This window comes from Propithecus coquereli, unplaced genomic scaffold (genome assembly GCF_000956105.1).
Source record: "Propithecus coquereli isolate 6110/MARCELLA unplaced genomic scaffold, Pcoq_1.0 Scaffold137, whole genome shotgun sequence".
Classification (NCBI taxonomy): domain Eukaryota; kingdom Metazoa; phylum Chordata; class Mammalia; order Primates; family Indriidae; genus Propithecus; species Propithecus coquereli.
This window is the reverse complement of record NW_012137969.1, coordinates 8,231,564-8,252,657: the sequence shown is the minus strand read 5'-3', so window position 1 is coordinate 8,252,657 and position 21,094 is coordinate 8,231,564. Positions and strand designations below refer to the sequence as shown.

The 21,094-nt window shown below is 57.5% G+C and overlaps 2 protein-coding genes across 4 annotated transcripts in view; both read right to left on the bottom strand.

Annotated features, from left to right (window-relative positions):
• ATP2A1 (ATPase, Ca++ transporting, cardiac muscle, fast twitch 1) overlaps window positions 1-7,697 on the bottom strand; it is a 16,688-nt gene extending 8,991 nt beyond the window's left edge. For both annotated transcript variants that reach the window (XM_012639076.1, XM_012639075.1), the window contains exons 1-9: window positions 7,395-7,697; window positions 7,012-7,029; window positions 6,556-6,638; window positions 5,064-5,168; window positions 4,223-4,361; window positions 2,282-2,362; window positions 1,297-1,382; window positions 846-1,143; window positions 491-657 (exon numbers count right to left, since the gene is read on the bottom strand). In XM_012639076.1, the coding sequence (XP_012494530.1) occupies window positions 491-657; window positions 846-1,143; window positions 1,297-1,382; window positions 2,282-2,362; window positions 4,223-4,361; window positions 5,064-5,168; window positions 6,556-6,638; window positions 7,012-7,029; window positions 7,395-7,512 (1,095 nt within the window). In that variant the 5' untranslated portion in view covers window positions 7,513-7,697. The remainder of the gene's footprint in view (window positions 1-490; window positions 658-845; window positions 1,144-1,296; window positions 1,383-2,281; window positions 2,363-4,222; window positions 4,362-5,063; window positions 5,169-6,555; window positions 6,639-7,011; window positions 7,030-7,394) is intronic.
• Window positions 7,698-11,514: 3,817 nt separating this feature from the next.
• Window positions 11,515-20,352, bottom strand: SH2B1 (SH2B adaptor protein 1). Of its 2 annotated transcripts, none has more exons than XM_012639122.1 (10): window positions 20,177-20,352; window positions 17,144-18,171; window positions 16,773-16,874; window positions 16,029-16,120; window positions 15,741-15,916; window positions 13,776-13,979; window positions 13,354-13,565; window positions 13,049-13,220; window positions 12,491-12,590; window positions 11,515-12,299 (listed from the first exon to the last, which is right to left on the bottom strand). In XM_012639122.1, exons 1-10 carry the CDS (start codon window positions 20,319-20,321, stop codon window positions 12,281-12,283), a joined length of 2,250 nt encoding a protein of 749 aa, XP_012494576.1. In that variant the 5' UTR covers window positions 20,322-20,352; the 3' UTR covers window positions 11,515-12,280. The 2 variants fall into 2 exon arrangements, with proteins under 2 accessions (XP_012494576.1, XP_012494575.1); XM_012639121.1 differs by having other exon boundaries at window positions 11,523-12,299; window positions 12,996-13,220.
• Between the last annotated feature and the right edge of the window lie 742 nt (window positions 20,353-21,094).

Below are 21,094 nucleotides of genomic sequence, written 5' to 3'. Positions count from 1 at the left end.
AAAAAAAAGCTATACAAGATCAGTACAGCCAGCTTGCTGGGCTCTGTCGTGGAGTGACCATTCTCGAGAGCAGTGAGCTGCACAGGCAGGAGCTCTGGGGCCACACAGACTTGGGTTTGAAACTCAGTTCTGCTATTTATTAACTGTGGATCTTTGGGCAAGTCACCAAATCTCCCAGAGCTCAGTTTCCTCCTCTGAAAAATGGGGTTAATGAGACCTTCCCCTGAATAGGCTGTTATGGAGGTTTAGAAACCACGCGTGGAGTGTCTGGCGCACAGATGGTGGCCATAGCGAGCTGTCTGGCTGTTGCACAAAGGTGATCTCTGATCCCCTCATAGCTGGCAGGATGGCGCTCTATCTGCCCTTTGAGCATTTCATGGGGCAAAATGGGAAGCTGCCGGTGAGGAAGGGACAACCCCATATCTGGAGAGCTCATTTCACCCCCAAAGGCATCCTTCTGACGGGGAGCACTGCCCGCACTGCTCCTGACCTTGCAGACAGACATCTGGTTGGTGGTGAGAGTGCCTGTCTTGTCAGAGCAAATGACAGAGGTGCAGCCCAGGGTTTCCACGGAGGGCAGGCTCCTCACGATGGCGTTCTTCTTTGCCATCCGGCGGGTGCCCAAGGCCAGGCAGGTGGTGATCACGGCAGGAAGACCTGTGGGGAGGGAGGGAGGAGTTGAGTGGGCAGTATGTGGGGAGGGAGGGAGACTAGTGTTGTTAGCTAAACGATGGCCCCTGAAGATATCAGGTCCTAATCTCTGGAACCCGGAAGTATTACCTCACTTGGAAAAAGGGTCTTTGCAGGTGAGATTAGCGAATGGGAGGAGAAAGAAGCTGCCATACCTTCTGGGATTGCAGCCACAGCCAGGGCCACGGCGATCTTGAAGTAGTAGATGGCTCCACGGAACCAGGAGCCCCCGTGGACGGGATCGTTGAAGTGGCCGATGTTGATGAGCCAGACGGCCACGCAGATGAGGGAAATGACCTTGGAAAGCTGCTCCCCAAACTCATCCAGCTTCTGTTGCAGGGGGGTCTTTTCCTGTTCGGTGGCCGCCATTTGGTCTCGAATCTTCCCAATCTCGGTGCCCACGCCAGTAGTGGCCACGATGCCCAAGGCCTTGCCGGCTGCAATGTTGGTGCCCTGGGGAAGGAGAAGAGGCCAGAAATCAGGTGAGAGGTGACCCTCATGTCACATCCCCCCAGCTGAGAGCCTCATCTCTTGTCACACCGCCATGCTTCTCCCAAACCAGGGTCTCCGGCTGGAGCATGTGAGAGCTGGCCCTGGATTGCTCACCGAGAAAAGCATGTTCTTCTTGTCCTGGTTGACAGCACGGGGGTCAGGGACAGGGTCTGTGTGCTTGATTACAGATACAGACTCGCCTAAGGAGAAGGGGCCAAGGGGTTTTCAGATGACATCATGTCCTTCTCTCTGACCTCTCACTCCTAACTCCCTCCCTGCTCAGCAAGACGGGGCCTGATAAGGACCAGCCATCCTGGAGATGTCTGGACTCCGGAGGAAGTCCCTGGAGGTAATGGGAAGTCCACTGCACTTAGAGCAAAAAGACCTTGGCCCTAGCCCCAGCGTGACCGCTTACAAGCTGTGTGACTTTCATCACTTAACTTCCGTTTGCTCCTCTGTAAAATGGGGACAAGAATATGTACACTTCAGAACAACGTCTTGGTGGAAATCAAATAAGCTGACGTGTCTGAAAGTGCACCGTCAACTGTCAAGCACGTTCTTGGGAGGCAGGGGTCCCTGCCCTTGGGACCTTGTCTCCCTCACCCTAATAGCAGGGGCTCAGGGCTATCACCCTGGGCCAGCCCAGCCTGGCCGCCTTGAACCACAGAGCCATGGAGAATGTTCTCTGCTCTTCACGCTCTCCTTCCCAGTGGAGAAACAGAAGCAGCCATGGTTTTGATTGTAACTCAACCCTCCATCTTGTCCTAGAATATTATGGTTCCTCCCTTATGGACTTTTGAGGACACGGAAGGAGACAGGACAGTTCTCTGGGTGTGTACATCCCTGTGTCTATGGGGAAGGGGAGGGCTGATGGCCACATAGAGAATGGGCACAAATGTCCGGCTCTCTTCCATGACCCCTTGTGTTTCACACTTGTGACAGAGTGAACAAAGTTGAGCACCACTGACACTGCTGCTACCACGGAGCCAGGAGAGGCCTCGCGCTGGGGTTCTCTGTCCACCTGGAATCTGTCTCTGCTTGACCACCCAGCTCTCCCCCCTGCACCCTCTCCCACGCACTTCTCCCCAGGCCAGCAGACCTGTCAGGATGGACTGGTCCACCCGGAGGGTGGTGGATTTGATGGAGAGGATGCGGATGTCTGCAGGGACTTTGTCCCCCACTGCGGAGAGAGTAGAAAAGAGTGAGGTCAGTTGCGAATGGAGTTCTCTTCCTTCCTAAGAAAAACCCCATCCATGTCTGATTTCTACCCATCAATCCTGCAGGTCTCAGGGAGGTCCCAGGGCTGGGGCCTCGCCGGGGCTCACGTCAGGCCCTTGCACAAGCTCTGGCAGCCCGGACAAGCACCCCTGTTGTAGCACCCATCCCTGCTGTCCCCTTGTCAATGGCTTCTCTTCCGGTGGGAGCCCGGTGAGGGGAGTGCCCCCACACTGCCTGACACATGGTATGTGCTCGGCAAATGCACGCTCAGTGACTCAAGGGAAACTTAGGGACAGTCCAACTGTAGGACGAGAAACTGAAACTGAGAATGGGTGAAACAGACAGGGAGACGAGAGTGAGAAAGGTGGGGAGGGAATGACAAGAAAAGGACTCAGAGAAAACAGGGCGAGAAGTGACGTCAGGGTGAGAGAATGAAGTGGACGGCCGGAGAAGGCAAGAACAGACAGAAGAAAATGCGGGAATTGAGAAAATCAAGGCCAACTGAGAGAAGGAGTGGAGGGTACAGCCAGAGAGAAGAGAGTGAGAGGGAGGTGTGAGCAGGGGATGGAGGGGGAGGGGCGCAGGTTGGTGAGAGAATCATGCCAGCCCGGCCTGAGCATCTGAGGGCAGGCAGGGAGCCAGGCTGAGTGAGCTGGGGAGACAGACGGGACAGGTGTGGAGGAGGAGGAGAAGCGACACACTGCGGAGCTGGGGGGATGCACAGGTGGGGCAGGGTGACCACAGAAACCACCTCGGGAGGGGCTGGAGAGGCCGACGCTCCCCAGACTCAGGCCTTTGGAGGAGGATACACACCTCCCAGGGCCTCTGCCCAATTCCACCTGGGCCCATGGATGGCACTGGGGACACGGTCCCACCACTCTCCTTTCCCTCCATTTCTAAGGTCCCTCCTGTGCCAGAGGAAATGGATGGAGGATGGAGGAAGGGGGGGAGGCAGAGATGGGACACCCTGACACCCAAGCCTGAGTGATATTTATAGATGCTTAGGGCACTGACTCCACACTGTCATCGCGGTAGGACAGCCCTGCCACGGGGCACTGGGGTCTTCAGCCCACCCCTGCTCCCTCTCCCCAAGCTTCCCGGGGCAGTGATGTGGGTGTCTGGAGGAGGGAAGGAGGCCTAGGGAGGTCTCTTCTGTCTGCCAGGGGCCTGGAGTTGTGGGAAGGCCTGTGCGGGGCAAATATAAAAACCGCTGAAGGGGGCAGAATCCCAGTAATCTTAGCCACCCGGCCCCCACCCCTCCCTGGTCAGGCATTAAGTGTCCCTCACCGGAGGGGCGGGGCGCCTTCTTGAGCTCTCCTCCTCCCAGGTCCCGTGCTCTCTGCTGGGCCTGAGTTTCCCTTACATGGCCGGGGGCTTGAGCCTTCAGCCTCCCTCCTCCCTTCCACACTCGCTCCTTCCCCTCTGAGAGGCCTCAAGGGCACTGAGAGGTCAAGACTGAAAGCTGACCAAGCTTGGGGGTGGGTGGAAGGAGAGGGAAGCCAGGCCTCCTCGGGCGGGGTGGAGACGGGGCTATTGGCAAGGCCTGCGTTCCACCTGTTGCTTGCAAGTGCTGGCTGAGAGCAGGGGGAGCAGGGGGTCTGCCTGCAGCTTCAGGGACAGGACTGGCTGTTCCTGCTGAGACTGACGGTGAGAGGGTGCCATGGCCGGAATGCCCTGGGCCGACCTTCTGAGGAGTCTGGGAAGGAGAAGCAGACTCCACCATCCTCCTGGACACTACGGTCAGGGGCTGACCAGCCCCCACCTTCTTCTTGGCCTTGGATCCACGGCCTCCCATCCTGGACCACCCATTCCCAACACTTACCGGCCACCTCGACAATGTCCCCTGGGACAATGTCCCGAGCCTTGATCCTTTGCACTGCCTTTCGGTCAGCCCGGTAGACCTTTCCCATCTCGGGTTCATACTCCTTCAGAGCCTCGATGGCGTTCTCTGCATTACGCTCCTGAGGGGACAGGGCAGGGAGAGGAGGGCCATCAGAGGAAGGAAGCTCATGGACAGGGGAGGGGTGGATTTGGGGAGTGGGGGGGGGTAGAGATGGAAGAGCAGGGACCAGGATCCTGGGGGAAACAGGGACATCACACATGAGGCAGGGTTATGCAGTTCTGGCTCCTGACACAAGGGAGGAGACAAAACCCCACATGAAGGCAGGGGTGTGTGCGTGCACATGTATGTGTGTGGAGGGGGCGTTAAGGAAATTGTCACCTATGGCTGAAAACAGGTGATGGGGTTTTGGGGAAAGAAGAAAGGAGAATCAAAGAAAATCAGAAAGCAGGGGACAGGAAAAGTAGAGGGTGGTGAGATAAGAGGAAGAAGGAAATCAAACTAGCGTCTATTGAATTCCTAGTCTATACCAGGCACTCTCATCATCTTGTTCGATTTCACCATGAGCCTGAGGGACAGGATTATTAGCCCCATTTTATGGATGAGGAAACTGAGGCTCAGAAGGATGAAGGAAACTTGCTTAGGGTGATATAGCCAGCAAGTGACAGTGGGTCACATTCTCCCACCTTTTCCCCAACACCCCATCCCATTTCCAAACTGGGTGATAGGACCCGAGGAAAAGGCAAGCCCTAGGGAAGTGATGGAGGAGACTGGAGGGGGGCTGTGTTGGGACATGAAGGAGTGAGGAGAGGTTGAAGCTAACCTGCCAAACCCCCACGATGGCATTGGCAATGAGGATCAAAAGGATGACAAAGGGTTCAACAAAGGCGGTGATGGTCTCTTCACCTTCCTCAAACCAGGCCAGCACCTGGGAAGCAGGGGAGAGGAGAATGACAGGTAATAAAGCCCCCAAAACAGGCGAAGAAAGGAAGTGGAAGGATTCCAGAGGCCACTGCAGAGGTGAGAATGTGTGCAGGTGCTAACAGGGCAGGGCATCTTGGGGGTGCTGCAGCCCCACATCTGCCTGAGGCTCTGCACACTCTGGGCTCAGACTCAGCATGCACCACCACTGCCATTATTCAGCGGGAACAGGCGGGCACAGACATGCACAACTTGGGGATTAACTGCAAATGCTTTCAGGTTCCCCTGGCTGTGTTGCTGGCTTGGAAGCCAACCTCAGGGGCCACGCAGGCCAACTACCTCCACAGCCACATCCGAGGGAGCCAAAATCCATAGGAAAAACCCTGTGGTCCTCATGGGCGCCTGGTCCACCCGCAGCCCTCCCCCACAGCCAAGGCAAGGGAGCTCCAATTTCATGAGGGAGCTGGAGGGGGGATAGTGTTACTGGGGCCTCCTGTACACACCCCGCCCCAGCTGTTGCCACTGCCAGGCAACAGACACAGGCAAATGTCAAGGAGCAAATCTGAGAAGGGAGGAGCGAGGCCCTGCCAGTTTGTACTCAGGGACGGACAGGGCCTCCCTTAAGGAGACCAAGGCACAGGGAGCCTTTTTTGCCCCCCAGTCTAGTCTTCCAGCAGGACTGAGATACTAATGCAGAAACTCCGAAATGCGGGCTGGACTGCTGGGGTCATGGGTGCTGCGGGGCTGTAGGAACTAGGAGAGCGCCCTGGCAGGAGAGGTGGCAGGCCCTGAGGAGGGCGGGGAAGCGGCAGCAGCAAGTCAGGCTGGGCAGGGAGGAGAGCGATCCAGAGTCCCAGCCCTGATGGGGGCGGGCCAGGGCGCGGGGCCTTGGGGCGTGTCTGGAGTCACCCTCGCACAGTAGCTTTCCCGCCTCGATGAGCGAGTCTTTCCCTCGACCAATCAGCGTTGGGAGGCCGGGGAGGGCGGGGCAGGGGTGCCAGAAGGCTCGGGGATTGGTGGAGCGGGCGGCCTGGGGCATGTCGGGAGAGGTAGTGGCCCGGGAGCTGCAGGCGGCATTAGAGCCCTGCTGCGAGCCCAGCGCTTGGGGGGTAACCCGAGCCCTCCAAGCCCTTGAAGCTGCGAGGGTGGCTTAGCTTCAGTGTTTTGGCCGAGAACACCCTTAAAGCTTAAAATAAAACCTGCCTGTGGGGTGTAGGGGAGGACAGAGGAGGACGCGACTCAGCCCCTCCCCGCCCCGTCTGTAAAGTAGGATGCTCGGGGCTTGGGCTAGAGGAGCCGGTGACCGGGAGCCCAGCTCTCCTCTGCCGCGAGCAAACGCTCCTGATGCCCCCGCTCACACCCCCAGCCAGCCCCAGACGCCCTCTCACACTTACAAACGAAATGCAGGCGGCCAGGAGAAGAATCCGCACCAGGAGGTCTTCAAACTGCTCTACCACCAACTCCCACAGGGACTTCCCTGGGGGAAGAGGCACGGAGAGGGGCCCGGAGTTAAGGTGTAGAGAATGAGGGTCTGGGACTGTGCGTGCAGGCTGGGGTCCAGGGACTAGAGTGCCCTGAGTTCCGGCCTGGAGCCGGAAGGCTCCAGGGTGATGGGCAGGCAGCGTGGTAGGAGAGAAGGGCTGAGAGAGCTCGCCAGGAGTCCAAAAACAGGCTCCTCCAAGTGGTAGGCAGTTGTTTAATGGTCGGATGCCTCCAGGAGAAAGTGCCCCCCACCCCCAGGACTCTAATCACTGGAGAGGGGTATTTGCCCAAGAGTCTATGTCGAAAGGAATGGGACACAGTGAGGAGGGAGGGTCATTTATGAGACCCCAGGGATTCCAGTAACTTACCTTCCTCGGCAGGGAGCTCTTCCCAGGAAAAAGGAAAAAGAAGAAAAGGACATATTCATTTTGGGGTTTGGCCTCATGCCCCCCACATCCAGGACTTTGTGGCAAAGGTAAGAAAATCAGGCTGCCAAAAGGGCATCTGAGGTTCATCAAGGTCATCCCACAAAACCTCCCAAAACGCCAGATCTCAGGCACCCTCTTTTCTCAGTATCCTCTTCCCCCTGCAATCATTGGACCATGGCCCAGCTCTTCCCTAAGATACTCTGGAGGGAGAAACTTTGCGTGTATGTGTGCGTGTGTGTGTGTGATGTGTGTGTGTGATGTGTTTGCGTGTGTGTTAGGTTTGCAGGAGGGCGTTACCAGCCTTTCTTCCGAGGGACACTCACCATTGGGGCCGTATTTTTCCAGATGCCGCTTAACTTGGTCCGGGGTGAGGCCTGTGGTCTCGCTCACCCCAAAATAGGCCAAACATTCCTCTGTGGTCTTGGCGTGTGCAGCATCCATTGTGCTCCCTTCCTGGGGGCCAGGGCGCGGTGTGTTCTTCTGGGGGGTTCTCACTCGTGAGGTCCTTCCTCAGTGTGTCCACCTGCCTGTCTGCGTGGGTTTCCTCCTTTTCCTCTCCTCCCCCCCCCCAGGTTTTTCTTTCCTCTATGAAGCTCTGAACCCCGTCCCACTTGCAGCAGCCGGCCACCCCCCAGCCCCCAGCTGGTCCTTATGAGGGAGTGGGGGGGGGGCCCAGGCTCCCCCCTCCCCTAGATCAAGGATTGGCTGGCTGAGACTCCAGCAGGAGGGGTCAGTAGAGAGATATTTCTGCTGACAGAGGGGGAACAGTGGGGCTGCAGCCTGAGATGTCACTCATGAGGGAAGCAAAGGTGGCCCCAGCCCCAGGAAAGGGGGGGCAGAGACACTTCACTTTCTGTCATCTGCTACTGACGTCATCCCCAGTTGCCTCAACTTCCCCAGTTGCACTGAATTTCCTGTTCCAAAGTCATCCCCCCAGCTCTTCCCTTAAGTCCTCTTCCACACCCGGGCCTCACCTTTCACTTCCACACACCCCCTTCCTGCCCCATCCGCCCTGAGCCTGGTGCCATTGCCACCGTCTCCTTCTCCCTCAGCTAGTTGTGAATGAGTGGCAGAGATACTCCAAGCCTTGGAGCACTGAAGGAGAGAAGACATCTTTTAGGGGCCAGAGGAAGTGGCCCTAGAGGGACAGGGGAAGTAAGGAGGGGAGAGGGTCAAGGGGACAGGGCAGAAGATGGTAACTCTACCCTAGGGAGGGGTTGCCACAGCCATCAACAAGGGATTTAGTGTCCAGGCCCTGGTGAGCAAAGCCAGCGCTGCACTGCCTGTCTCTCCCCTCATTGCTCTAACTCAGCCTCTGGGAACACAGCCCTCAGGGCCCCCCCATCCCTGACAGGGTATCCCCCTCCAAGAAAATGGGACATCCAAGCAGCCACGTAACCCAAGAGGCTACAGAATGTGCTGATGGCAGAGGGGGAGGGATAACTGTTTCAGGATGAGGGCAGGGGTCACCCCAAGTCACGGAATGAGGGTCACCTCACCCCACACTGCACTCTCTTTAACCCAAGAGGTCCACATGGCAGACCACAGGGGTGCCTGGTCCTCACTCCACTCTGCTACTGCATCTGTCGGCGAGGGGGAATGGGGATCGGAGCTGGGCACACCCCGCTGACAGGCGGCAAGGAAGGGGGCTGGGGAAGCCAGGTAAAGCGGAGGCTCCAGACCAAAGCAATGGTGGGCCCAGATTTCTGGGACACGTCTAGGGGAAATGAGGACAGAAGAGAGCTGGGGGCGGGGGGGACGGTGGAGCAGAGAGGGCCACCAGGGTCAGAGGGAAGTCTCAGAGCAGTGGGGAAAAGGGACAGCAGGGAGCTGGCTAGTGGCAGCCAGGTGGGCGGGGACCCCGGGGCTGGGTGCAAAGCCACAAGTTGTTGCTGAGCGGCTGGCCTTGGTGTCAGCTTCCTCAGAGAAGCAGCTGCTCTGAGCCACCCCTCCCCACCCCTGCTCCAAGATGGGGGCGTCTCTTGGTTACCACCAGGGCAGCTGCTGGAGGAGCAGAGGGAGGGTACCATGGGGTATGGGCAGGGGAGGAAAGGAAGGCAGAGGAGGCTGGATGAGAGTGTTGGTGAAAGGTCAGTGAGGGGAAGGAGCGGGGTGACCCAGGGCTCAAGTCTTTCCTCTGTCCAGGCCTCAGTTTCCTGAAATGAGCAAGGAGGAGTATGGACTATGAAAGGTTTCTTAAGGCTACTTCTCACTCAGGCTCAAGTTGCTAAGCAGAGAACATCATAAAAGACACAGGGGCAGAGGAAGGGGGAGCCCCCACTTTTGGGGAGGAGGTGTGGCCCGCAGGGGTGGATGAACCAGAGGATTTAGTCTCCCAGACTCATCCCTTCTTCTGCCTGGATTTTGGGGAGGCACAGCCTCCTGGGTGAGTTGAGGACAAGGTACTCCTTCCCGCCCCCTTTTCACAGTTCCAACAAACCCCTCCCCTGAAGCAGAGTCCTGCTGTGACCTGGAGTGTGAGGGGGCTCAGGCAATGGGGTGTAAGTTTTGGGGGGTCGGTCACATCACCAGGCATCTCCACCTGGCCCAGCACCTACTGTCTCAGGCTGGAGTCAGGCTCGACACCCGCCAAGGGTTTTGGAGCTGGCTGGCTTCTCCGCACCCGCACCGGAGGAGTGACAGGGGCCACTGTCTTAGAGCAGCAGGAATGCCCAAATATGGAGAGGGCAGACAGGAGAGATGGGTAGCTTCAAGGGAGTTGAGAGCATGAGACCTAGGGCAGAAGGCAGGCTTTACAGGACATTCCTGCCAACGGGGGGCCTTTAAGGTTATTGGTTCCTACCTCCCCCAGCTTCCCAGAGGGGGAAACCGAAGCCAGAGAGGGAAAGGCACCAGCACGGAGGCTGTGGGTGTGAACTGCGATGGAGGGAGGCTGCGTGAAGAGGCTCTCTGGTGGGTCCCTTCCCACGGGGGTCTCCAAGCCCAGGGCTGGAAGGTGCTCTTCCTCTCACACCTGAAGACTGGAGCTGAGAGAATGGGAGAGACCTGGTTCTGAAGGACGTGGAGATAGAGCCTGGCCAATCTCTGGCCAGTTCCGAACTTCGGTTTAACCATCTGCAAAGAAAGGCTTAGAAGGAGATGCCGTGTCAGGCTCCAACAGACAAGACGTGCCTGTTGGGTGGGTGTCTTTGTACCCCTCCCCTGCCCCATCTTTGGGAGGCAAGCGCCTGAAGGCTGGCAGGGTTTGGGGGAGGGGGAGCCTCAGAGCACCAGTTGCTGCTAGATTAGGAGAGGATCAGGCCCTGCTTACCCCGGGGCGCCACAGCTTTCGCTCACCATCTCACTTGGAGAACAGGGCACCTAGATCTCCAAAGCATCCCCCCTCCTTTTCAAGGCTAACTCTATCCCCAGTCTCCTGAGGCCAAGGTTTGGGGGAGCCCCAGTGATTAGATGGAACAGGGAGAGCCAGCAGGCTTCCCCCGGCTAGCTCCCAGTCTGGGTGGCCTGTGAGCCCAGCTGTCTCCTGTCCATCTCCTGATAGGACGCAAGGCCCAGAATAGCAAGGTCATGAGCGTGGGTAGGGCCTCGTGGCGGTGGGGGCCGAGGCTGAGCGGCATGGGTGCCGACTCCACGCTGCCTGGAGGGAGAGAGGCAGAGTGGTGAGAGGCAGAGCTGGACGGAGGTGCGGAGAGGGCCAAGTGAAGTAGGTGGGATTCTTCAAACCCCAGCCCCTCCTTGTTGGCACCCACCGGCCCCAGAGCTGGGAAGCCCAGGGGTGCCCTCTGTTGGAGAGCACAGCCATGGCTGTGTTTAAGGGGGGTGCTGCAAGGGGGGAGGCGTTGCAAACCCGACAGGTGAGCGATGAGCTGGTGGAGATGGAGCAGGAGTGGAAGATGGAGCTGTGCAGAAGCCAGTAATCTGGATTTTTTACGTGCAACTCACATGGAAACACTATCCAGGCCAAAGAAATCACGTCAGCAGCTGTGACTTAGAGGAAACGTCGCATTTTACAGATGAGGATACTGAGGCCCAGAATGACTACACCTTGCCCAGCTCACAGCCAAAGAGTGGCAGTCAGGACCGAAGGCAATGCTCTTTGTCATCAGTCCTCCAGCCTGGCTGAGAGGGGGGCAGGCACGGCCCCTTTGGAACCAGACTCTGACTGCCACATCAAAGCTCTCCCAAAGCTCTCCCAACGTGCCCCACTGTCTGCCTGCCTGCCTCCTCCCTAGGGCAGGAAAGCCCTAGGAGATCATCAGTCCTGCGTTCACTGTCTTACCGCACTAAAAGAACTTGCTGGAGACCCCAAGAAGCACCATTTAGCTCTGCAGTTACCTCTCAATAAACAAGACTGCCCCAGAGAGGGTGACAGGGGCAAGGCCTGGGCCGGCTCTCTGGCCTCTCAGCTCTGGAGCTCACGGCACTGTGCTGCCTTCCCAACCCGCCTGTCCCAGTCCCCACTGCAAACACTGGCCACAGCCATCATGATGGAACTGAGATAAACCCTTTTATTTATTTATGCTTCTCCATTTTGTTTAAAACAACAACAACAACAATCTTACTGTAACTGACAGCCCTTCCCCCCTCACCCTTCCTTGGGCTGAGGGGTGGTTAATGGGAAAATGGCCCCCAGGGGTGGGGCTGACCACAAGAGCCCCTCAGGGAGGTAATGGAGCCCAAATCCTCTGCCCAGGGGAAGGGGCACCTGTAGTGTATGAACTGGGGGGTCAACAGGGCTCTTGAACCTCTGCTTGTACCAACATGTATGCCCTTGGCCAATGGGGTCGGGAAGCATGTGGGAGGGGTTTCTACCTCTATGTCCCTCCCCAGCCCAGTCTCAGGAACTGCGGGCTGGGGAACAAAGAGTGGAGGAAGGGTGGGTAGGGCGTCTCACACAAAGGAGTACTGGTTATTAATGGCTCTGGGGTGGCCCCCTTCTTCTCCATCGCCCCCTCGTGGTAACTGCTGGAGCTGCACCATCAGGGTCACCCCCGAGTTCCCACCAGATCCAGCGCCTCCCTGGGCCTCCGTGCAAGGTGCTACGGCCTCTTCCAATTCAGCCATGGGGACCAGCTCAGCCACGGGGACCAGCTCTTCCTGGACCCCTCCAGCGCCCGCTTTCTCTTTCTTTTGCCTCTCTTTGGCTGCTGCGGCTGTTGCTGCCGCCACTTCTGGTGCCCCCGACGCCTCTTCTGCCCCAGGATGTGGGGCATCTGTCCATGAAGGGAGTTCAGGGGGCTGGGGTGGGTCATGGGAGGTGTTCGATTCTGGATAGGAACGGTAAGAAGACAGACTGATTGTGGAGGGAGGCGAGCTCTTGCGGCAGCCTCCCCTTCACTGGTCCCCCCAGGAGCCATGTGCTATCTCCCCCACATCCCATCTCCTGAGTGACCCCACCCCCACCCCCCGTCCATGGAAGATGGATCATGGGCGGTGGTGAGAGGAGGACCACACTTACACACAGTCACTCGCTCCGAAGGGCATGAGGGTGGAGGAGGCATCGGGGTGGCATCCATCTCCCTCGCACACCCCTGCATGGCTCCCAGCCTGCTCCCGGCCTGGGGGGAGGGGCAACGTGGGGACAGATGGGACGTTGGGGCAGGGGGAAAGGGAGAGATCAGACAGGGGCATCAGACGCCAAGGGAGCAGGGCGGGGGAGCAGACGGAGCACCCCCAAGGAGGGCAGGCCCAAGGCCAGGCTGTGCCGAAGGGCAAAGACAAGGCCGGGGAAGATGGATCCAGGAGACAGACAGACGATGGAACAGAGGGGTCCGATGGAATGGGGATGCACCAGCCCACCTCACAGCTGCCTCCCCGCTCCAGCAAGGAGCCCTCTGCCTTCCTACGTCCTATCGGCATATTTCTTTCCCTCCCAAACCCCTTGGGAGGAACCTTCCCTACCCTGCTCTCCCACGCAAAGCCTCTCCTCACAGCCCCCCGCCCCATCTTTCTGGCGCACACACCTCACTTCTTGGGTGCGCAGGCACCTCCTCCCCTGCAGACCTGCTCTGCTCACCCTGCTGTCGCTGGGAGGACGGGACATAGCTGACAAGGACAACATCACTGGAGCCTCCAGACTCCAGAGGGATGGGGTGCACCCGGAAATGCTCGAGCATATCGAAAATGGACTGGAACCACAGGTGCTGGACCCGGCACTGACCCTCCTCATTCAGGGACAAACGCAGGTGCTGAGGGCAGGATGAGCACAGTTAGGCAGGAGCCTAAGCTGCTGCCAGTTACATAAGCCTCCTCCCCTGGACGGTGCCCCCCCATCCACCCACGAACCCTGCAGGGAACAGAGCCTGTTCCTCAGTCACTCACCTTGGCCTTGCCCTGGAAGTTGAAAGTGAGGACATATTCACCCCGCCTCGTCTCGCTCTGCCGCACCAGGAAGACACCATGGGAGCCAGTGCCTCCTGTCAGCACTAACTGGGCAGCCTTGAGTCGAGAGAGCATCCCATGGAACCAAGGATATCCGGATAGGGGCTGGTCCCCATCACCTCCCTCTGACTCCCCCTGGAACAGGAATGACCCTTCAGGAAGGAGAGAGGGAGGGAAACCGGGGTGTCAGGGAAGCCTCCCCCATCCTGGGAGAAAAGAGCCCTGCTATTCTCTTGAGGCGCCTCCTCCCCTCACGTGGCATCTCTCCCCCCCGGGTCAGATCCCTCAGGATCCCAAGGTAGGAATTTCAGGCAGGCAGGCAGGCACGGGGGCCTGGAGACACACACTCACACCTCTGGTACCTGTGGCTGTTTCCGGAGTGTCCAGGGGAGGGTAGGGGGCTGAGAGGGGATGAACTGTCCCTGCTGGGGGTCCTTCTTCAATGGGGATGCGGGGGGGCAACTCTGGGGGAAGCAGTTCCATTGAGTCAAAATGGGAGGCGGCAACGGAGGCGGAACTGGGGGAGATGGATGCTGACGGGCGGTCTGAGAGGCCCCCGTATGCCCCTGGAAAAAAACGGGGAGGGCAAAGTTGAGAACTCAAGCTCCTCTTGCACAGGGCTGGTCTCCTGGGCTGTCGCCAGCAGTCTACCCTGTGTGCACTGGCAGAGTCAGCAGGCCGAACGCCAACACCTCTGCAGGTAGTGACCCCTGCCGGGCTTTCACCAGTCCCTCCTAACTTGATGCTTCTGGCCCTGCTGAGTTATTGCAGGGAGGTCCTAGAATCCAAATGCCTCTATCTTTTCTGAATCAACAGCTGAAAACTGTTGCAGAGGTGGGGGGTAGAATGCCTCAAATATTTTGACATTAAAAAGAAGTCCTTTTTGGACTACAGGACAAAGCCCCCAACTCTAAGATCCTCCTTCTATTAATCCCCCCAACCTTTACCAACTCCATCTTTAACTCTTTTTTTTTTGGTAGAGACAGGGTCTCACTATGTTGCCCAGGCTGGTCTTGGACTCCTGGCCTCAAGCCATCCTCCTGCCTTGGCCTCCTAAAGTTCTGGGATTACAGGTGTGAGCCACCACGCCCGGCCTCTTGATCTTTACCTTAACTTGTATTCATATATCCTTCACTACAGCCCAATCATCCTGTCCAATTTTTCCAGATATCCTGGGCCCTCCCACCTCAGGTCTCTGCCCTCATCATTTGCCTCCTTCAAGCCATGTTCTTTCTCTCACCTCTTCCACCTTCCCCTGTTCTCTTTCTCCTCTGAGCTCCCAACGCGCCTCCTGCTTGTGCGGCTCGGGACACTAAGCATAGACTCTCCAACTTGGGGACTTGCTTTTTATAGAGAGTGATGTCTTGTCAATCCAGCTAGACTGTGAGCCCATGGAGGGCAAGGAGCTCATCTCAGGCATCTCTGAGTCCCCCATCCTGCCCCAGAGACTAGCACAGGGCCAGGGAAGTACCAGGGCCTTCCTTCCTGGGTGTCTGGAGAGTAGCAGGCCTGGGCCGACACGAATGTCGTACGTAGTTGGTGCACAGAAGACAGGTATGTGTGGAGAGCAGAGAGCAGTGACTCAGGAATCAGGCTGGCACAGCCCCTATCTTTGTCAGTGACTCTCAGGTGACCCCAGAAACGCCCTTTCCTCTCCCTGATCTTAGCTGCCTGAGAGCTGATAACTTGTAAGGTCCACTCTGGCTCTAAGATTCTACGGTTCATTTGTCAGTTCACTGAATACAGCCTGTGTGCCAGGCACTCTGCAGCTGAAACTCAGAACAGAGGGTCAGGAGAAAAGAGTATAGTGGAAGCCGAGTCTGGAAAGGTGAGTTGGGACCAGGTATGTATGTCTTTATGTGTCTCTGTGTGGGTAGGGTATGTGTATTTGGTCAGACCAAAAAGTAGAGTCAAAAGAAAATTCGGTGCCTTCAACATACATACAGAGACACAAACTTGAGAGCAAAACAAAGATTTCTACGAAGTGTTCTAGAAGCTTGGAAAAGAGAACTGTCATCTCCAGCCAGAGTGGCAGCCTGCAGGAGACTTACGGTAAAAGTGACAGGGCTGGGCGTAGAAGACTGAATTAGAGTTTGCTTGGGGACCGTGTGTAGTGGGGATGGTGACAGTCCTAAGTGGCAAACTGTGGCTTGAGAGTGCCTGGCATGTTCAGAGACAGAAGACGAACATTCGGACATTCGGTGGAGGCAGGGCAGCTGGGGGAAGAAATGGGACGCGCAGCAGAGCCTAGAGAGTGTGGAGCCTGACAGCAGGGGCTCGCGCGGCAGCTTCTGAGGCTCACAGCTCTTCTAAGGCTCCATCCTTACCCTGCGACAGGCGATCGTTGCTCTCGCTGGGTCCCAGCAGCAGGTCCTGGCTGGGCAGACTTTCTGAGTGATTCAGGCAGGACAGCTCCAGGCTGTCCATGTTCTCCCTTGTAAGGAATGAGGTCCCAGGGGCCAGAGGGAGAGTCATGGGGCGGGGACTGGTAGCAGGGCAGGGTCTGCAGAGACAGGGAAAATGGTGCTGGGAGGAAAGTCACCAGGTGAGAGGCACAAGGCTGCTCCCCACCCCCACCCCCAGGTCCCCTCAGTAACAGAAGTCAGGCTTCTCACCCTGGGCTCAGGCACTCCTGGATATCAGACACCCAGGCCTTCACATGTTGAGCATCAGCTGTCTCTAGGATATACTCCGAGGGGCCTTCCACCTATGGACACAAGAGGAGGGCCTCACCCAGCGCAGGGGTCAGGGAGGAGGCCCACAAGCCATGTCCACGTCCTGAGTCCTTAATCCACCCCTAATGAGAATAAGACATGTAGGCTGTCTAAAAAGAAAACATGGGCCGGGCGCGGTGGCTCACGCCTGTAATCCTAGCACTTTGGGAGGCCCAGGTGGGAGGATCACTAGAGGCCAGGAGTTCCAGATCAGCCTGAGCAACAGAGCAAGACCCCATCTCTACAAAAATAGAAAAATTAGCCAGACATGGTGGCATGTGCCTGTAGTCCCAGCTTCTCAGGAGGCTAAGGCAGGAGGATCACTTAAGTCCAGGAGTTGGCAGGTTGCAGTGAGCTATGATGATGCCACTGCACTCTAGCCTAGGTGACAGAGCAAGACCCTGTCTCAAAAAAAAAAAAAAAAAAGTATTTAAACTCTTTTGGAGCAGAGGCATTGTTTTTGAGAACAGGAACATCTCCTTCTCTACCCACCTTCCTTCCGGAAAAGCTACAGCCCCAGGCACACACTCTCAAGACACTGGATACGTACATACCCCACCCTGCTAATGTCACTTGCTTAAATGTATTGAGAGCTTTCTCCCCAACACAAGCATTCCCAGGGGGTGGGGACCTCAGAGCTCCTACCTTAACCACAAATGTGTTCTCCCGGTCAGGCATCTCCAGGGCTGTGGTCGTCCGGACATCTGTGATCGTGGAGCAGGGAATGCTGAGTCGGGGCCGAGATGCCTAGGTTGGGAGGGAGAACAAATCCACGTTTTTGGTGTGCAGGCACCATCTTCCCCTCTACATCCTAGGGGAGTCAGAGAGAGGTAATAACACTGCTTTCTCCATCCTGCCCACAGCTACTAACACGGAGCCGGGAGCTAGCTTTAAAAACAAACAGTAAGCAAAGTTCTGCATGTGTGCTAAACCCCACAGCTTACGTGAAGGGCTGAGTTATCACCCCAGCTGCTCTATCACTCGCTCCCAGTCACCCACCCTCCTTGGGGGCTCACCTTGGGTGGTACAAAGAACTCCAGACGACTTCCTCCTCCTCCTTCTCCTTCACTTCGAAGCAGTAAGCGACACTTCTGCCACTGAGGTTGCCCTCCTCCCCCTGAGGTAGGTCCAGCTGCCCCACCTCCCCGGCCCACTCCGGCTGGCTCAGGGGCTGCCTCTTCAGCCCCCATGAAACTCAGCAGCTCTTCCCTCTGCACCGTCCCCACTGCGTCCTTCAAGGCCCCCCCTCCCCGACTGAGTCTCAGCCTCTCAAAACGGTGAGTCCATCTTTCCCCAGGGGATGTTCCATCACTTGCCAGTCCCCTACCAATGGTCCCAGCCCCACCAGAGGAGTTGGAGTTGCTGTTTCCACCTAAGACTGGGGGGCCTGATGAGGTTTCCAGGGGCCCCGCTGGGGAGGGGGGGTCAACGGTCCCCCGCCACTGCAGGATGCCACGGACTGAACCTCGGACGGAGCGACCCACTGATCGGAGGGAGAAGCGTTTCTTTAGCTTCGGCTTCGAGGAGGTCGTAGAAGAGGAAGAGACTGAGGAAGGGAGGGGGCCGGCCAGGTCCTCAGATGATCGAGAAGGGCCCAGCACAGCCAGGGGCCCGCCCACCCTGCAGCTCTCAAGGGACAGGTCATGTGGTGAGATCTCCACACCAGGACTCAGGGGAGCCAGGATGGGTGGTGAGAGGGAGCCAGAGGCCCGGGCCACCTCCGCTTCGAAGTGCTGCAGGAAGAGCTCAGCAAAACGGCGGGAGAAGGCAGCCTCAGCCCCCGGCCCCGCGTATTGGGGGTGGGAGGCCAGGTAGAGACGGAAACGGCGGGCAAAATCCAGGGCGGCAGCCCGGGCATGGGACTCGCAGAACTCCCGCCAACTAGGGGGAGGTGGTGGCGGCAAGGGGGGAGGGGAGGGGGAAGCCCCATCCTCTGGGGAAGGGGCACCATTCATGATGGTCCCCAGGAGGTGGAGAGGGGGAGCCTGCGGGGAGGGGCAGCAAAGAGGGAAGCGGCCAGAAGACACGGGCTGAGCGGCAGCAGCTGCAGGAGAGAGAGGCACATACACCGGGTCACTGCTAAGGTGGGACTAGCGGAGAGTCCCACCCCAAGCCAGAGACTCCCTAGGCCAGTTCAGACTCCTCATAGAGCAATGGGGAAGAGAACTAAGCCGCCTTTCCCTCTCCCAGATCCTCCCACCCCACAAGCCCCACTCAACTGGCGCCCCAATGTCTAGCCTACCCACACCCTGCTGCCGTCCCAGTCACTTCCCCTGGCTTCAGATCCACAAGTGACAGAGGACTGTGGAGCACCCGCCCCCCAAAAAAAGTCTTTTCCAGATCACCCCCTTCTCTATGATGGATCCTCCAATATTCATTAAACACTTCCCATGTGACATTCTAGAGGATTCCACGTGGTTATCTTACCTTTACCTGTGAGAGGTTTTAATAGCCTAACAGATGAGGAAACTGAAGCTCAGAAAAGTTTCACAACTCCAGGTCTACTGTTTTTCCCACTGCATAGTCCTTGTCCCCAGGGAGTGCCTTACCGCTCCAGCTCTCATGGGGCCAGAGAAGACCTGGGACTACAGAGCTTAGAGACTCTGCCTTGTGCACCTTATGGTCCAGCCTTTTGGAGTGAGGTTACCCATCAAGGAGGATGGATGGAAGATGGATCGAAACAGCAATTGTTTTGAAAGCTCACCCCGAGTCCAGCACCCAAGCACTGTGTGAAGGAGACTTGGAATAGCTACAGTCCAGCCCACTTCTTCGGTGCCCCTTCAGCCTGGGGCCCAGAGGCAGCAGCACCAGGGGAGACCGTGGGTTGGGTCAGGCAAATCTCTGCTGGCCAAAATATCACAGGGAGCTGGGGCTCTGGGATTTTTCACCTCCCTCTTCTCTCATTGGGGAGTGTGCCCTAAAGGCTGGTTAGCCTGCAGCTTAAAGGCCATGGGTTCTGACATCAGACTTAGGCTGAAACCTCAGCTCAGCCACCTATTAGCTGTGTGATCTTGACAAATTACATGTCCTCTCTGAGCCTCAGTTTTCATATCTATAAAACAGAGTTAATGATCCCCACCTGCTAGAATTGTTGGGAGAATTAAGTGGAATATGTCAGTTCTTGACACAAAGTAAGCACACAATAAATGACTGCCATTGTTACTATCTTCACGGAGGAGAAAAGTATCACAGTTCTAATACTCTAAAAGAGAAATTAAAGAAAGGAAGAGCCTTCCCAAGGTCTTACAACTAGAAAGTGGCACAGCTGGGCGTGGAATTTACAACCCACGGCTCTTTTGTTAATGCTCCTCCATGCTGTCCTGGAAGGTAACTGGGGCCAGGGCAGCTCAGAAAAGTCTCCCCAAACCCTCCGCAACCTCTGACTCCTACTCAACCCACAGCCAGGATGAAAGTCAGCGACCCCTGCTCTATCACCTTGGCCTAATCCCTACACACTCAGACGGCCCCAACCATAGGGATAACTCCAAACCAACGAGAAGCAGCCAGGAGACGCAGGAGTCATGGAGCACGGGGGAACCGAGCCAAGAGGTGCAGACACAGCAGAGACCAATCTCCAGCCAGAGGCCACCTCAGCTCGCACAGGCCCACTCAACCCTCTGCACCACAGGCAGACCCAGCCCCCCTCAGGTCCGCTGACCCTGCGGCTCCTGAGCTGGTGACTCAGTTTCTCTTCTGCCAAGCAGGACTCAGACACATTTTCCCGGTGCACCTGCCTCTTGGCTCAGTTCTGATATTTCCCGAAGGGCGGGCGGTGGAGAGTGCAGGCTCCGCTCCTGGCTTGGACCCTCCGGGCCCGGTGGTCAATCCACTCCGACCCGACCCTACTCCCTGGACACCCCGCACCCGCCCATTCCCAGGGGACACAGCCTCCTCAGGACCAGCCCTGTCTGCTGCACTCTGCGGGGCCGAGCGCCCCGCTGCCCGGCCCTCCACGCCCACCCCCACCCAGGGCTCGTTCTCAGGCGCCGAGGCCGGGACGCGGAGAGGAAAGAGGCACTTGAAGAGGGGGGTTCCGGTTCCGGTCCCACCTGCATCTCGGTCCCCGCGGTTAGCTCCGGCGGCGGCGGCAGCTCCCGCTCCCTGCGCACCCCCCACCCCCTCCGCGACAAGCGCCCAACCCGGTTTTGCGCAGGCGCCGGGACCCCTTTTCCTGTCGCGGAAGGAAGCGACCATAGAGAAGAGCGGCGAAGGGAAGGCTACCTTAATACTTACTTCCGCCATTCTCCTAGTCCGCGCAGACCCTTAAGACCTATAGGAGTGAATCTCGTAGGGTTTCAGGGACTTCTCCAGTTGCACCTAAAAGGGACCACAGAGACAGCCGTAGGAAGGGGTGGGATCCCACCAGAACGTCCTCTCGGAGGACACTCGGGACAAAGGAGATATGTCGACCATAGAGAGGGCACTTTAGGCAACAGAGTCCCGAGGCCCTGCTGAAGGCTAGAGTAGCCGCCGAGTACCGGAAACCAGCGAGGTGATGAGGCTTTTTGAAGGGCCCGCTGCAGCCTAGAGCGCCTGGCCGGGCTGCTGAGGGGGACACGGACACCGCCCCCAAGGCTCTGGGCGAGGAAAGAAACGGGTGACCTTCGGGAGGCCCCGCGGGGAGGCGGAGCCTGAACTTACGACCTTGGTTTCTCTGAGAGGGGAAATAAGGATAGGGGTGAGAAATAATGAGGTCAGTTTTGGATGTGCTTGTGGGACATCAGGAAGTAGGTGGGCATACAGCCCAGAGTTCAAGAGAGACATCAAGGCCAGTTGAAACTGAAAACAATTAAGGTATACAGGGTTAGTCGAAATCGTGAGCATATTGAGATGCTCTATCAATCCTGTCTCTCATTGACCAGCTCCAGCTGGCCTAAACGATAGGGAATCTATGGCTCATGTAATTGAAAAATCCAGAGTGGATCAAACTTCTTCCAGTTTGATACAGGGGCCAAAAGATACCAGGA

Bases quoted from the DNA above. Each gene is read 5' to 3' on its own strand.
- SH2B1 (XM_012639121.1), bottom strand. From the start codon at position 20,321: ATGGTCGCTTCCTTCCGCGACAGGAAAAGGGGTCCCGGCGCCTGCGCA. The intron at 18,172-20,176 runs GTGGGACCGGAA...TCTCTCCTGCAG, and splicing joins CCGCGGGGACCGAGATGCAG to CTGCTGCCGCTCAGCCCGTG. The intron at 15,917-16,028 runs GTGAGAAGCCTG...CTGTCTCTGCAG, and splicing joins CAGGAGTGCCTGAGCCCAGG to ACCCTGCCCTGCTACCAGTC.